This window comes from Thalassophryne amazonica, chromosome 15 (assembly GCF_902500255.1).
Source record: "Thalassophryne amazonica chromosome 15, fThaAma1.1, whole genome shotgun sequence".
NCBI lineage: Eukaryota > Metazoa > Chordata > Actinopteri > Batrachoidiformes > Batrachoididae > Thalassophryne > Thalassophryne amazonica.
In genome coordinates this window covers 72,311,243-72,325,669 of record NC_047117.1, presented here as the reverse complement: position 1 = coordinate 72,325,669, position 14,427 = coordinate 72,311,243, and the positions used below count along the sequence as shown (strand labels likewise).

Below are 14,427 nucleotides of genomic sequence, written 5' to 3'. Positions count from 1 at the left end.
GTCCATGTGTCACCTGACTGTAGCAGATTGAAGGCTATAAAAGGGAGGTTAAGATAGGCCAGATGTCTGCCTGGGTCATTGCCAGTTAGGATGTGGGATGGTTTCATGGTGTGGTGGATGCTATGACACTTGGCACCAGTGAATGTTCCCAGAACTGGCCTGACAAGATGAGAGGTTTGACTTTGTTGTTGTATGATTGTTTCTTCTCTGTGTTGCAGGTCTGCTGCATCATCAGCTAGCTGCAGGTCTGCTGCAGTCACAGCCAGCAGCAGCTCTAGAACCTCTGCAGCGTGTTCTCCTGTCATAAAGACTGTGCACCTGGACTTGGATCTGACTGGGCTCAAAAAAGTTTAATTTACAAATCAATTTGATCTTGTTTATTTCTATTTAATGATTCCTTGGTATTTGATCTGTAAAACAAAGAAAATTCAGTTGCGCTAAAGACGCATGCGGAAATCTATAGCCAACTGCATCCATATAAGTGAAATAGAGGTCATTTTTAATGCATCTATGAAAATGTGAAAAAATATGTAAGTAACTCTTACAAATAATATATTAATATCAGCTGTGCTCCATTAATGCTATGAATGCTGTATATTATTTGGCTTTAGCGTAGGCTTAAATGTTTAATGTTCATCCTGTTAGTGTACTGCCACAATAAAATGCTCAGTGTTGGTTGATGATTCTGCAGATATTAAGATAAATAAATATTAATAATTATAAAAAAAACAATATATTGTGTGGCTGCTGCTTCGGAGGTGCAGGTTTTTTTTTTTTAAAGTTCTTTGATACTGCCTGATAAAAGCATGTTGTGGGGACAGACTGGAGGGCTTTGTCCTTATGTGTTGATGTATGGAGTGTCCTGAGAACATGTACATCAAAGCTAAAGGGTAAGAATATTCCTGAATAAGTCAGATATGGTAATATTGCACATAATATATAAAGGTCATGATCTGTCCAAAAAGTTATATATATATCAGTGACATGAGACAGAGGAATTTTCTTGTACAACATCCATGGAGGCAGATGCATTATAATGCGCTATGCAGGATTTTTATGTTGGGTGAGTTCAGTTGTGTTGTTGAATCATGTCATCTTTGTGTATCAAAAATATATGTGGCCCTGTGATGAATGGTGGTCTGTCCAGGGTGTACTTGGGAGAACCCTACCTCTTGCCCAATAGGCTAAAACCCTCCAACCCTAATTGGAATAAGCAGGCATAGAACATTAAGGGCAGTGGCCAAGCTGTTAAATGATGCTTCCATTGCAGAAGGTTACTGGTTCAAGCCCACTTGGTTATTCTCCACTTAATGTGGAGTTGTATCAGGAAGGGCATCCGGTGTAAAACTTGTGCCAAATCAACATGCAGATCCAGTGCGGCTCTGCTATGACCCAGAATGAAAAATCAAGGGGAGAAGCCGAAGGGAGAAGAGTTATGTATAATGTAAATTGTGAATAACAAAGGCAGTAAAGTGAGCTAATGTTGGGTTTCACAAAGCGGTTGCTTGTTTTTCCGTGATATTTGGTAAAATGTATTAATGCTTTAAAATTACTAACAAATGCATAGGTTTTATTGATTGACTGATTTCTGTTTTTTAAATGTGGTTGAAAGTGTGTAAATTTTTTTTTTTTAATGGTTTGGACTTTGACTATTTAGTTTTATAGAAATGATGCTTGAATAATAAAAATTTCAGCTTTAAAAAATTTTTTCAAAAGATGTTTTACACCGCTGAACACTCGTGCGCACATCCAACCAGCTCTCGCTAGTGACGTCATCTTCACGCGACAACAGAGTTGAGCTTGGCGCCAAGTAGTAGCTATTATTTTTATTTGTTATTGTCTTATTTTGTCAGCTGAAACTCAAACTCAGAGACGGTAGCGATGGTATGTGAAAACGCTTTTAGGTCACACACAGTTGTTTATAGAACCTGTATGATTGAGCTTTCTTTCTGCCAAAGGTAAAACAGTCGTTGAACAGCAGCGTTAGCTTTGGCTAAAGTGGAGAAACTTCTTACTTTGTAATTAAAAAAAAAAAGTAATTGTCCAACATGTAAGGAAAAGTGCAATATTGTTGTTAACTTTTCTCAATTTCCTAATGTGTGACATTTACTTGTTAAACTACCAGTTTGTGATCAGTTTCAGTGCAAACTGCAAAAATCAACTCATGTTTCGTTTTTAAACAACCATATGAGGAGGAGGTCGTTATGTGCACAGCAATCACAGAAAAGTGGAAGGATTTTAACGTAGGTTTTGGGGAGAATCTGCAGACATAGTGAAGAGTTGTCATGAAGTTATAAGTTCATGTTAAACATCGTCACTGTCTCACAATTCATATGTGGACTCTTCACATGTGAGTGTTCTGTGCATTAATATCAACTATTGCAGAATAGGGCTTGGAACATATTGGAATTCTCCTATACAAGACATTTCCAGAAGTCTACAAAGCTGTGTTCAGGAGGTGGAAGTACAACCCCTGGCAATAATTATGGAATCACCGGCCTCGGAGGATGTTCACACTATAAGAAATCAGGAAAAATAATTGTGGCAGTCAGTAACGGTTACTTTTTTAGACCAAGCAGAGGGGGAAAAAATATGGACTCACTCAATTCTGAGGAATAAAGGAATCACCCTGTAAATTTTCATCCCCAAAACTAACACCTGCATCATATCAGATCTTCTCATTAGTCTGCATCTAAAAAGGAGTGATCACACCTTGGAGAGCTGTTGCACCAAGTGGACTGACATGAATCATGGCTCCAACACGAGAGATGTCAATTGAAACAAAGGAGAGGATTATCAAACTCTTAAAAGAGGGTAAATCATCAGGCAGTGTTGCAAAAGATGTTGGTTGTTCACAGTCAGCTGTGTCTAAACTCTGGACCAAATACAAACAACATGGGAAGGGTGTTAAAGGCAAACATACTGGTAGATCAAGGAAGACATCAAAGCGTCAAGACAGAAAACTTAAAGCAATATGTCTCAAAAATCAAAACTGCACAACAAAACAAATGAGGAACAAATGGGAGGAACCTGGAGTCAACGTCTGTGACCGAACTGTAAGAAACTGCCTAAAGGAAATGGGATTACATATAGAAAAGCTAAACGAAAGCCATCATTAACACCTAAACAGAAAAAAACAAGGTTACAGTGGGCTAAGGAAAAGCAATCGTGGACTGTGGATGACTGGGTGAAAGTCATATTCAGTGATGAATCTCGAATCTGCATTGGGCAAGGTGATGATGCTGGAACTTTTGTTTGGTGCCGTTCCAATGAGATTTATAAAGATGACTGCCTGAAGAGAACATGTAAATTTCCACAGTCATTGATGATATGGGGGCTGCATGTCAGGCACTGGGGAGATGGCTGTCATTACATCATCAATAAATGCACAAGTTTACGTTGATATTTTGGACACTTTTCTAATCCCATCAACTGAAATGATGTTTGGGGATGATGAAATCATTTTTCAAGATGATAATGCATCTTGCCATAGAGCAAAAACTGTGAAAACATTCCTTGCAAAAAGACACATAGGGTCAATGTCATGGCCTGCAAATAGTCTGGATCTTAATCCAATTGAAAATCTTTGGTGGAAGTTGAAGAAAATGGTCCATGACAAGGCTCCAACCTGCAATACCGATCTGGCAACAGCAATCAGAGAAAGTTGGAGCCAGATTGATGAAGAGTACTGTTTGTCACTCATTAAGTCCATGCCTCAGAGACTGCAAGCTGTTTCATGATTCCATAATTTTTTCCTCAGAAGTGAGTGATTCCATATTTTTTTCCCTCTGCTTGGTCTAAAAAAGTAACCGTTACTGACTGCCACACGTTTTTTTTCCTGATATCTTATAGTGTTTCTTAAAGACAGAAAGTTGCCATTTGAAATGACTTTAGTTTTGTGTCATGTCTGTGATCTGCTTTTTTTCTACAAAATTAAACAACTGAATGAACATCCTCTGAGGCCGGTGATTCCATAATTTTTGCCAGGGGTTGTATTGTTCAAATTAACAACTTTTTATGGGTTTCAGAAAAATTTAACTTGAAGCTAGGGAACAGCATTCTGCCTCATTCTGAAACTGCACAGGCAGCGCTCCATAATTTGTGGCTAGTTTTGGGTGTGCAAAATAATCTTACATTGTCCTTGCAAGCTTTGTGGCACATAGACATCCTGCTGAGCAGAGGCACAGTTGTGGCCAACATGGACAGCTAAAGAAAAAGGCCTTGTTGCAGAAAGTGGATTCAGTGAAAACTTGGTAAACTTGGTGGGATTGGTTTTTTTTTTTTTGGTTTCACACAGTTCAACTGAACTCTGAGCCAGTTACTATGGCAACATAGGCTGTGTTCCAATTCAGTGGCTGCACTCTTCTCAGGCTGCATTCACCAAGCAGTGCAACTGTCCCATTTGAGATCACTAATCAGTTATCTTGATATATTACATAGTACTGTAGGTGTACATGGAGGTAAAGAGAGTATAGGCTTTGACATTCTTGACCTTCACCCAAATGGTTGACCTCTGGCAGGACTTTCCAAAGCAGTTCTGGAATCCACATTTGGTCCAGTTAGGGGTGAAAATCAAATTTCTTGACCTTTGCTAAAATGAATTATTTTTGGCTGTTTTGGAGCCGACCTTCATTGACCTAGCAAATGTAACAGAAATCAGCAAAAGGACCTGAGAGAAGCAGGCCAACACACAGACAGGCAGACATTACCTTGCGCCCAGTGATTGCCCTTTGGCAAATTTGACCTTGCTGGAAAATTCCAGAACCCACCTCGGTATGTGTGCCAATCTTGGTCGACATCAGAGTGGGGGCAAAGTCAAAGTTGAGGCCTTTGACCTTAATGACCTTGGACTTTGCTCAAACAAACCCTTTAAAGGCAGTTCCAGGCTTGACAGTCATCCACATACCAAGTGTGGTAATCGGGTCAAAGACCTGGAAGGAGGAGGGGAACAATTCAACTAAATGATTCTGAAATTTGACAGATTTTTAAGGTTTGGCGGTGCACAGATGGGTCTTTGTGCTGCTTCAAGGCACTTCAAATGACCGATAATTCACAACATGGCTACTGCAGCTAATCTCTGTTCTGTACCGTGATGGTACAGAATGGTTTTGCTTTACAGCGTCACCTAAGGTTATGGTATTGAAATGCATTGTTTTTCTTTTTTCTTATGGTTATGCCAGATTAAAAAGCGGACATGCCGTCCTCTGTCGCTTGTCAGAAGTGTGCACTATGACACTGTCCAATCTGTCTTGTTAACGCCTTTTCTCTGTGCACATACAGGACATCCGGCGGTTCTTTGCACCGACGTCGGCCAAGTCCGCAGTGCAGAACCCCGCCCCAAAGAGAGAAGAAAAGAAGAAGGATCCCCTTTCTTCAGATGAGGATGTGGCAAAGAAGAGGAAGAAGAAAGACCATCCCAAGGCAAGAAGATGAAAGTCATCTGCCTCACTTCCTGTTTGTGGAGTCTGAGATCCGCCTATTTCATCAGGTCATTTAATTTGAATAATTTTAGGTCATGAGCTCCAAATCACAGGAGAAAAAGAAGAATAGTGAGAAGAAGCAGAAGAAGCGTGCAGTCATAGAATCAGGTGAGAAGACGCCATTTATCTGCAGGTGATGGAATTACAACGGTTCCATCTGGAGATGAAACGATTGATTAGTTGATTAAATATTAACTGATGAAAATGTTTATTGATCAAGTAAAAATGTTTTTCATTATGTGAATGAGAATATGAAGTGAAAACTGTCAGTCAAGCAAAACAATATATTTGATGATGAGGAAATCATTAACTCCAACCCCAATTCCAGTGAAGTTGGGATGATATTCAATTGAAAACACCACAAAGACAAGATATTTACCCCCAGTCTCAATTCTCTTTTGTTCCCCTTTCCCTTGACCCTACCCCTTACAAGGGGTAAGGTGAAGGAGTATGCCTCTTGCCCTATGAATTGAGACACCCCTCCACCTTAGGAGAAAAAAACTGCCCGTGTCATACTGCCGTCTTCACTGTTTGTTAACATGGCAACCAAAACGCAACTTGTTACAGTAGCCTGTTTGCTCTTTTTATTTTCTCGCCTTTTTGCGTAAATGCAAAGAAATAGAAGTCGCAGATTTCTTCAATGCATTGCAATCATGTCATGTTAATTAATTAATTTGTAATTTATAATAATAATAATTAATAGTATTAATAATTATTTAGTAATTAATTCATGTTAATAATACTAATAATAATTAATCAATAATAGTAATAATATTGTTTAATCATTAATTGATTGATTTAGTAGAGCTGAAACTTACTTGCTTATAAGGTTTTGAATAATCAGGTCCCATCTTATCTTAGGGACCTCTTAGTACCATATCACCCCAATAGAGCGCTTCGCTCTCAGACTGCAGGCTTACTTGTAGTTCCTAGGGTTTTTAAGAGTAGAATGGGAGGCAGAGCCTTCAGCTTTCAGGCTTCTCTCCTGTGGAACCAGCTCCCAATTCGGATCAGGGAGACAGACACCCTCTCTACTTTTAAGATTAGGCTTAAAACTTTCCTTTTTGCTAAAGCTTATAGTTAGGGGTGGATCAGGTGACACTGAACCATCCCTTAGTTATGCTGCTATAGACAGATTGCTGGGGGGTTCCCATGATGCACTGAGTGTTTCTTTCTCTTTTTGCTCTGTATGCACCACTCTGCATTTAATCATTAGTGATTGATCTCTGCTGTCTTCCACAGCATGTCTTTTTCCTGATTCTCTCCCCTCAGCCCTAACCAGTCCCAGCAGAAGACTGCCCCTCCCTGAGCCTGGTTCTGCTGGAGGTTTCTTCCTGTTAAAAGGGAGTTTTTCCTTCCCACCGTCGCCAAGTGCTTGCTCATAGGGGGTCATTTTGACCGTTGGGGTTTTTCTGTGATTATTGTATGGCTTTTGCCTTGCAATATAAAGCGCCTTGGGGCAACTGTTGTTGTGATTTGGCGCTGTATAAATAAAATTGATTTGATTTGATTTTAAACAACTAATAGAGTTAATCGATTATTAAAATAGTTGTCAAGTAATTTAGTTGTTGCTAAATAACTTTGTTTTACCGCAAATGTTTAGTTTCTTCCATAAAATCAACCGAGCTTTGCTTTGAATCTTGAACCAATGAAGGAGTGCTTTGAGCTGCTGCTTCATTGGTTTCATTTGTTTTATTTCGCTTTATCTTAATTTTTCCCCACTAAAACCCTAAAGAGCATATGTCTGTGAGGAATATTTACCTTTTTTATGTTAAAGTGACCTGTTATGTCTTCTGAAACAGTTGATAGATGTATTTTATGCTAACGCTTGTGGCGTTTTCACTGTTAAAGTTAGTATTAAGCTGCTGGCATTTCAGCATGTTTGTGCATTTGTTTTCTGTATAATAATTAATGGCTCAGCATTTGTTGTCATAAAAGAGTCAGATGTATTACAAATTATAATATTTTTTAATTTATTTTTATTTATATATTAATAATAATAGCAACAATAATAATAGTAATAATAACTAATAATGCTACAATACAATTTTAGAGAAAGAGACATGGGTCAGGTGTCATAGTGAAATGACCACATAATTTACAAGTTATACAGAGAATGTTGCACATGTAATGAGTCAGGCTACAGTTTTTGATTTAGGTTTTATGGTTAACTGGTTATGCTAATTGCTCATTTGCAGCAACAAAAATACCTATTTTTTTCACCATATATAACATTTATATGTTTCAATGTTGTTTTATGGCAACTCAGCACTTTGATAAAGCAATGTCATTTGAAATTATTATTTTTGTTCTTTATTATGAACTGTTTTATTCTTCATTATTTTATATTTCAACAGCCAAGGGACATTTGACGATTTATTGATTTTCAAGTATTTTAAGTTTTCAAATAATGTTCTGTTGTTAAATAAAGTGATGGAAGGAGAGAAAATTGTTTCCCTGGCACATTTTTAAAAAATTCCCCGCTAACCCAATTAATCGTGTCGAAACCCCATCAGATTCATTGATGATCCAAATAATCGTTTGTTGCACCCCTATTGATTAGTAATTAATTAATTAGTAATTAAAATAAACACTTGAAATATATTAGTCTGTGTGCAAAGAATGTATACATTATACAAGTTTCACTTTTCGAATGAAATTACTGAAATAAATCAACTTTTTCATGATATTCTAATTATATGATCAGTACCTGTATGTATGTTATTGGCTGCATCTAGTTCTGTTAACCTTATATTTCTTTTTCAAATTCTCCCATTTTTTGCATCCAGCGTATTTCCTTGACAAATAATACCAGTCCATTAGGACATCAGGTTATGTGTTACACATATACATGTGTGTGTATATATTTTCCAACTTATTCCCATTGGTGAAACTTCTCATTTTCTGCCCGAAAGCTTATGAAGAGACGAGTGTGTTCAGGGCTCCCTGTTTGTTTACAAAGTACACACACGTTACAGGCTTTGAAATCCAAAGGCAGGGATTGATATTATCCAAAGATTTATGAACATACAAATTAACGTGCTTATCCTTTATCATGATTTTCTCCATTGTGAGATATAAAAGTGTCTTATCGTAGTGTTCGTGTGTATCTGCATTATAACACCTCAGCACACGAGCGAAGTTCCGGTATTCTTCAGAACGACAATATATGCAACATGCATCCAGCAGCATACACGTTGCTGTCATAGGCAACTGCCTGTAAAGTTTTTTTTGGCAAGTTATAACTTTCTAAACAGCATAATTTGTAATGAAAGCCGTTTCATTTGTGCGGCTCTTTCGGCGCCATGTTTGTTTCTTTGGAGACAGCAGTAAGCTCCTCCTACCCCTCCAAACAGAGTGTACATCCAGATTCCCTCCGTTTGAAGGGGTTTGTAGCCCTCCGCCTGGCTCCAAAAAGAGAATTGAGACACCCCTCTGTCTCTCGTGCCCGCGCAAAACAGAGGGGTAAGGGGAAGGGCCAAGGGATAGACTTGAGATTCAGCCTTAATGCTCAAACTGATAAACTTTATTGATTTGTGCAAATATTTGCTCATTTTGAAATGGATGCCTGCAACACATTTCAAAAAAGCTGGGACAGTGGTATTTTTACCACTGTGTTACATCACCTTTCCTTCTAACAACACTCAATAAGCGTTTGAGAACTGAGGACACTAATTGTTTGCTTTGTAGGTGTAATTCTTTCCCATTCTTGCTTGTACAACTTCAGTTGTTCAACAGTCTGGGGTCTCCGTTGTCGTATTTTGCGCTTCATAATGTGCCACACATTTCCAATGGGCGACAGGTCTGGACTGCAGGCAGGCCAGTCTAGTATCCGCACTCTTTTACTAAGAAGTCGCTGTTGTAACACGTGCAGAATGTGGCTTGGCATTGTCTTGCTGAAATAAGCAGGGACATCACTGAAAAAGACGTTGCTTGGATGGCAGCATGTGTTGCTCCAAAACCTGGATGTACCTTTCAACATTGATGGTGCCATCACAGATGTGTAAGTTGCCCGTGCCATGATTATGAACACACATCCATACCATCACAGATGCTGGCTTTTGAAGTTTGCGCTGGTAACAATCTGGATGGTCTTTTTCTTCTTTTGTCCAGAGGACACGACGTCCATGATTTCCAAAAACAATTTGAAATGTGGATTCATCAGACCACAGCACACTTTTCCACTTTGCGTCTGTCCATTTCAAATGAGCTTGGGCCCAGAGAAGGTGGCGGCATTTCTGGTTGTTGTTGATGTATGGCTTTCGCTTTGCATGGTAGAGTTTTAGCTTGCACTTGTAGATGTAGCGATGAACTGTGTTAACCGACAGTGGTTGTCTGAAGTGTTCCTGAGCCCACGCAGTAAGATCCTTTACACAATGATATCGGTTTTTAATGCAGTGCCACCTGAGGGATCAAAGGTCACGGGCATTCAGTGTTGGTTTTCAGTCTTGCCGCTTACGTGTAGAAAGTTCTCCAGATTCTCTGAATCTTCTGATTATATTATGGACTGTAGATGATGGAATCCCTAAATTCCTTGCAATTGAACGGGGTGAATGTGAGGCATTATTTGTAAAGCGCTTTGAGCTTCTGATGCAGATGGAAAAGCACTATATAAAAGCATTTACCATTTATTTCACACAACATCCCAACTTCATTGGAACTGGGGTCGTACCTTAAAATTTTACAGGCTTGATTACACTATAAATCGCAGGTTAGTGAGAATACCAACATTGTAGTACTACACAGAAGCATGTCAACCTGCCTCAGATCCCAGCATTTGAACCTGATCCAAACTGTTTTTGTTGTTCGGATAGGAACTAAAACCGTGTTGGCAAACCGCTGATTTTTATGTCTGTGAATCCTTAGACTGTAAAATCAAGGGTTCGTTCTTTGTTTTTGTGGGTCGCTTCGATTGACTGTTTGCTCTTCGTCATCAGACAGTTGTTTTTTTGTTTTAGTTCAGCACTTTGTATTTCCGTCTGTAAGACTCAGAGGACGAGCCGGCGAGAAATCCAAAGAAATCTCCTCAAAAAAGGGAGAAAAACAGCAGCAAGTCCAGACCGTCTCCCAAACAGCATCCTGTGCAGTATGTCTCTGAAACAGGTGAGGAAAATGTTTCTGATTCATTATTTATTATTTGCTGTATTGTACCATACTATAAAATATAGTCAGTGTTGCCACAGTTACTTTATTACTTTGTACAGTTACTGTATAAAGTAACTGGCAACACTGAATATAGTATATACATTATATTACTTGTTTATCATTTATTTACCATAAAAAATAAAATGATGAATGAGTGCTAAAGTACACCAACTGTATGTTTTGATCATTCTGTTTCTGTTTTGAAGACAAAAAACAAAACAAAACACATCTATCTGGTGGTTACACGTGCATGGTCCATGTGCCACCTTTGGATCCCCCCCTCACCCCCCCCAAAAAACAATGACAACATTGTTTTGATTTTCTTCAAATTTTGCTTTCCACATTTACAAAAGAAAGTGAAAATTGTCACATTTCAGTTTTGTTTAATTTCTCTCAAATCACCGGGTGATTTTATTTGTTTGCTTTTTTGTATTTCTGTTTTCAAAATAAAAATGGTATGAAGTGAACTAAATATACACAGACTACAATGTACAAGTTTTCACCCCTGTGGTGTTCTACTTCAGTATTGGAATGTTAAATTTTAAAGTTAAATGTTCAATTTTTGTAAAGTTTCATTACACTAGAAGTCTTTCAGAAAGCGCTGTAACTACGTTTAAGGATATGATTCCTTCTTTATGGTCTCTAATGCCATATACCAACACAGTGCAGAGTAGCTACCTAAACTCTGTGAGTGAGATAGAGTATCTCGTCAATAGTTTTACATCCTCATTGAAGACAACTTTGGATGCTGTAGCTCCTCTGAAAAAGAGAGCCTTAAATCAGAAGTGCCTGACTCCGTGGTATAACTCACAAACTCGCAGCTTAAAGCAGATAACCCGTAAGTTGGAGAGGAAATGGCGTCTCACTAATTTAGAAGATCTTCACTTAGCCTGGAAAGAGTCTGTTGCGCTATAAAAAAGCCCTCCGTAAAGCTAGGACATCTTACTACTCATCACTAATTGAAGAAAATAAGAACAACCCCAGGTTTCTTTTCAGCACTGTAGCCAGGCTGACAGAGCTCTGTTGAGCAGAGTATTCCTTTAACTAGTAATGACTTCATGACTTTCTTTGCTAATAAAATTTTAACTATTAGAGAAAAAATTACTCATAACCATCCCAAAGACATATCGTTATCTTTGGCTGCTTTCAGTGATGCCGGTATTTGGTTAGACTCTTTCTCTCCGATTGTTCTGTCTGAGTTATTTTCATTAGTTACTTCCTCCAAATCTTCAACATGTCTATTAGACCCCATTCCTACCAGGCTGCTCAAGGAAGCCCTACCATTAATTAATGCTTCGATCTTAAATATGATCAATCTATCTTTATTAGTTGGCTATGTACCACAGGCTTTTAAGGTGGCAGTAATTAAACCATTACTTAAAAAGCCATCACTTGACCCAGCTATCTTAGCTAATTATAGGCCAATCTCCAGCCTTCCTTTTCTCTCAAAAATTCTTGAAAGGGTAGTTGTAAAACAGCTAACTGATCATCTGCAGAGGAATGGTCTATTTGAAGAGTTTCAGTCAGGTTTTAGAATTCATCATAGTACAGAAACAGCATTAGTGAAGGTTACAAATGATCTTCTTATGGCCTCAGACAGTGGACTCATCTCTGTGCTTGTTCTGTTAGACCTCAGTGCTGCTTTTGATACTGTTGACCATAAAATTTTATTACAGAGATTAGAGCATGCCATAGGTATTAAAGGCACTGTGCTGCGGCGGTTTGAATCATATTTATCTAATAGATTACAATTTGTTCATGTAAATGGGGAATCTTCTTCACAGACTAAGGTTAATTATGGAGTTCCACAAGGTTCTGTGCTAGGACCAATTTTATTCACTTTATACATGTTTCCCTTAGGCAGTATTATTAGACAGCATTGCTTAAATTTTCATTGTTACGCAGATGATACTCAGCTTTATCTATCCATGAAGCCAGAGGACACACACCAATCAGCTAAACTGCAGGATTGTCTTACAGACATAAGGACATGGATGACCTCTAATTTCCTGCTTTTAAACTCAGATAAAACTGAAGTTATTGTACTTGGCCCCACAAATCTTAGAAACATGGTGTCTAACCAGATCCTTACTCTGGATGGCATTACCCTGACCTCTAGTAATACTGTGAGAAATCTTGGAGTCATTTTTGATCAGGATATGTCAATCAATGCGCATATTAAACAAATATGTAGGACTGCTTTTTTGCATTTGCACAATATCTCTAAAATTAGAAAGGTCTTGTCTCAGAGTGATGCTGAAAAACTAATTCATGCATTTATTTCCTCTAGGCTGGACTATTGTAATTCATTATTATCAGGTTGTCCTAAAAGTTCCCTGAAAAGCCTTCAGTTAATTCAAAATGCTGCAGCTAGAGTACTGACAGGGACTAGAAGGAGAGAGCATATCTCACCCATATTGGCCTCTCTTCATTGGCTTCCTGTTAATTCTAGAATAGAATTTAAAATTCTTCTTCTTACTTATCAGTTAATTCAAAATGCTGCAGCTAGAGTACTGACAGGGACTAGAAGGAGAGAGCATATCTCACCCATATTGGCCTCTCTTCATTGGCTTCCTGTTAATTCTAGAATAGAATTTAAAATTCTTCTTCTTACTTATAAGGTTTTGAATAATCAGGTCCCATCTTATCTTAGGGACCTCATAGTACCATATCACGCCAATAGAGCGCTTCGCTCTCAGACTGCAGGCTTACTTGTAGTTCCTAGGGTTTGTAAGAGTAGAATGTGAGGCAGAGCCTTCAGCTTTCAGGCTCCTCTCCTGTGGAACCAGCTCCCAATTCAGATCAGGGAGACAGACACCCTCTCTACTTTTAAGATTAGGCTTAAAACTTTCCTTTTTGCTAAAGCTTATAGTTAGGGCTGGATCAGGTGACCCTGAACCATCCCTTAGTGATGCTGCTATAGACTTAGACTGCTGGGGGGTTCCCATGTTGCACTCAGTGTTTCTTTCTCTTTTTGCTCTGTATGCACCACTCTGCATTTAATCATTAGTGATTGATCTCTGCTCCCCTCCACAGCATGTCTTTTTCCTGGTTCTCTCCCTCAGCCCCAACCAGTCCCAGCAGGAGACTGCCCCTCCCTGAGCCTGGTTCTGCTGGAGGTTTCTTCCTGTTAAAAGGGAGTTTTTCCTTCCCACTGTCGCCAAGTGCTTGCTCACAGGGGGTCGTTTTGACCGTTGGGGTTTTTCCGTAATTATTGTATGGCCTTGCCTTACAATACAAAGCGCCTTGGGGCAACTGTTTGTTGTGATTTGGCGCTATATAAATAAAATTGATTTGATTTGATTTAAATGCTTTGGTTCTAAGTTGCAGAATGATTTGTTGCTGTTTTGTTAGTGTAAGAAGAAGTGTCCTGTTTGATTGGTTATTGCTCTTCTTCTGTCTTAGACTCGGACAGTGACACCTTTGTGTCGCTGAAGAAATCCTCCAATCCCAAAGAGAACGGTGCAGCCAAGCCTGCAAAAAGAGATGATGCTCCCGGACAGTCCACAGTCTACAGGACGTCTCCTGTCAAGCCTTCATCATCACACAATAAAACAGGGACAAAGCCTCCTGTCCCCATCGCCCCCAAGTCGGCTCCGGCCCCTGCACCCAAACACACCCCCACATCAGTTATGGACTATTTTGGCAACGAAAGTGTTCAGCGCTCCAATAAGAAGTTGGTGGCCAGCACCAAACGGAAAACTGTGAGTGTTAAAGTATTTTTCAGTCAATTGTGCAAATTCACGGCTTTCATTGAGAGTGAAGGTGTCTTCTTCTTTTTCCAGCTGCACTAAAAAAAAAA

General features: G+C 39.0%; 2 protein-coding genes across 2 annotated transcripts in view; both read left to right on the top strand.

The window, feature by feature from the left end:
* Nucleotides 1-732, top strand: part of ccdc39 (coiled-coil domain containing 39) — a 31,454-nt gene extending 30,722 nt beyond the window's left edge. The window contains exon 20 of the mRNA XM_034188862.1: nt 219-732. Coding sequence (XP_034044753.1) covers nt 219-354 — 136 coding nt within the window. The 3' untranslated portion in view covers nt 355-732. The remainder of the gene's footprint in view (nt 1-218) is intronic.
* A 1,039-nt stretch (nt 733-1,771) lies between these two features.
* rfc1 (replication factor C (activator 1) 1) overlaps nt 1,772-14,427 on the top strand; it is a 40,322-nt gene continuing 27,666 nt past the window's right edge. Inside the window, 5 exon segments of the mRNA XM_034187524.1 lie at nt 1,772-1,884; nt 5,281-5,421; nt 5,513-5,588; nt 10,467-10,583; nt 14,031-14,329. Coding sequence (XP_034043415.1) covers nt 1,882-1,884; nt 5,281-5,421; nt 5,513-5,588; nt 10,467-10,583; nt 14,031-14,329 — 636 coding nt within the window. The 5' untranslated portion in view covers nt 1,772-1,881.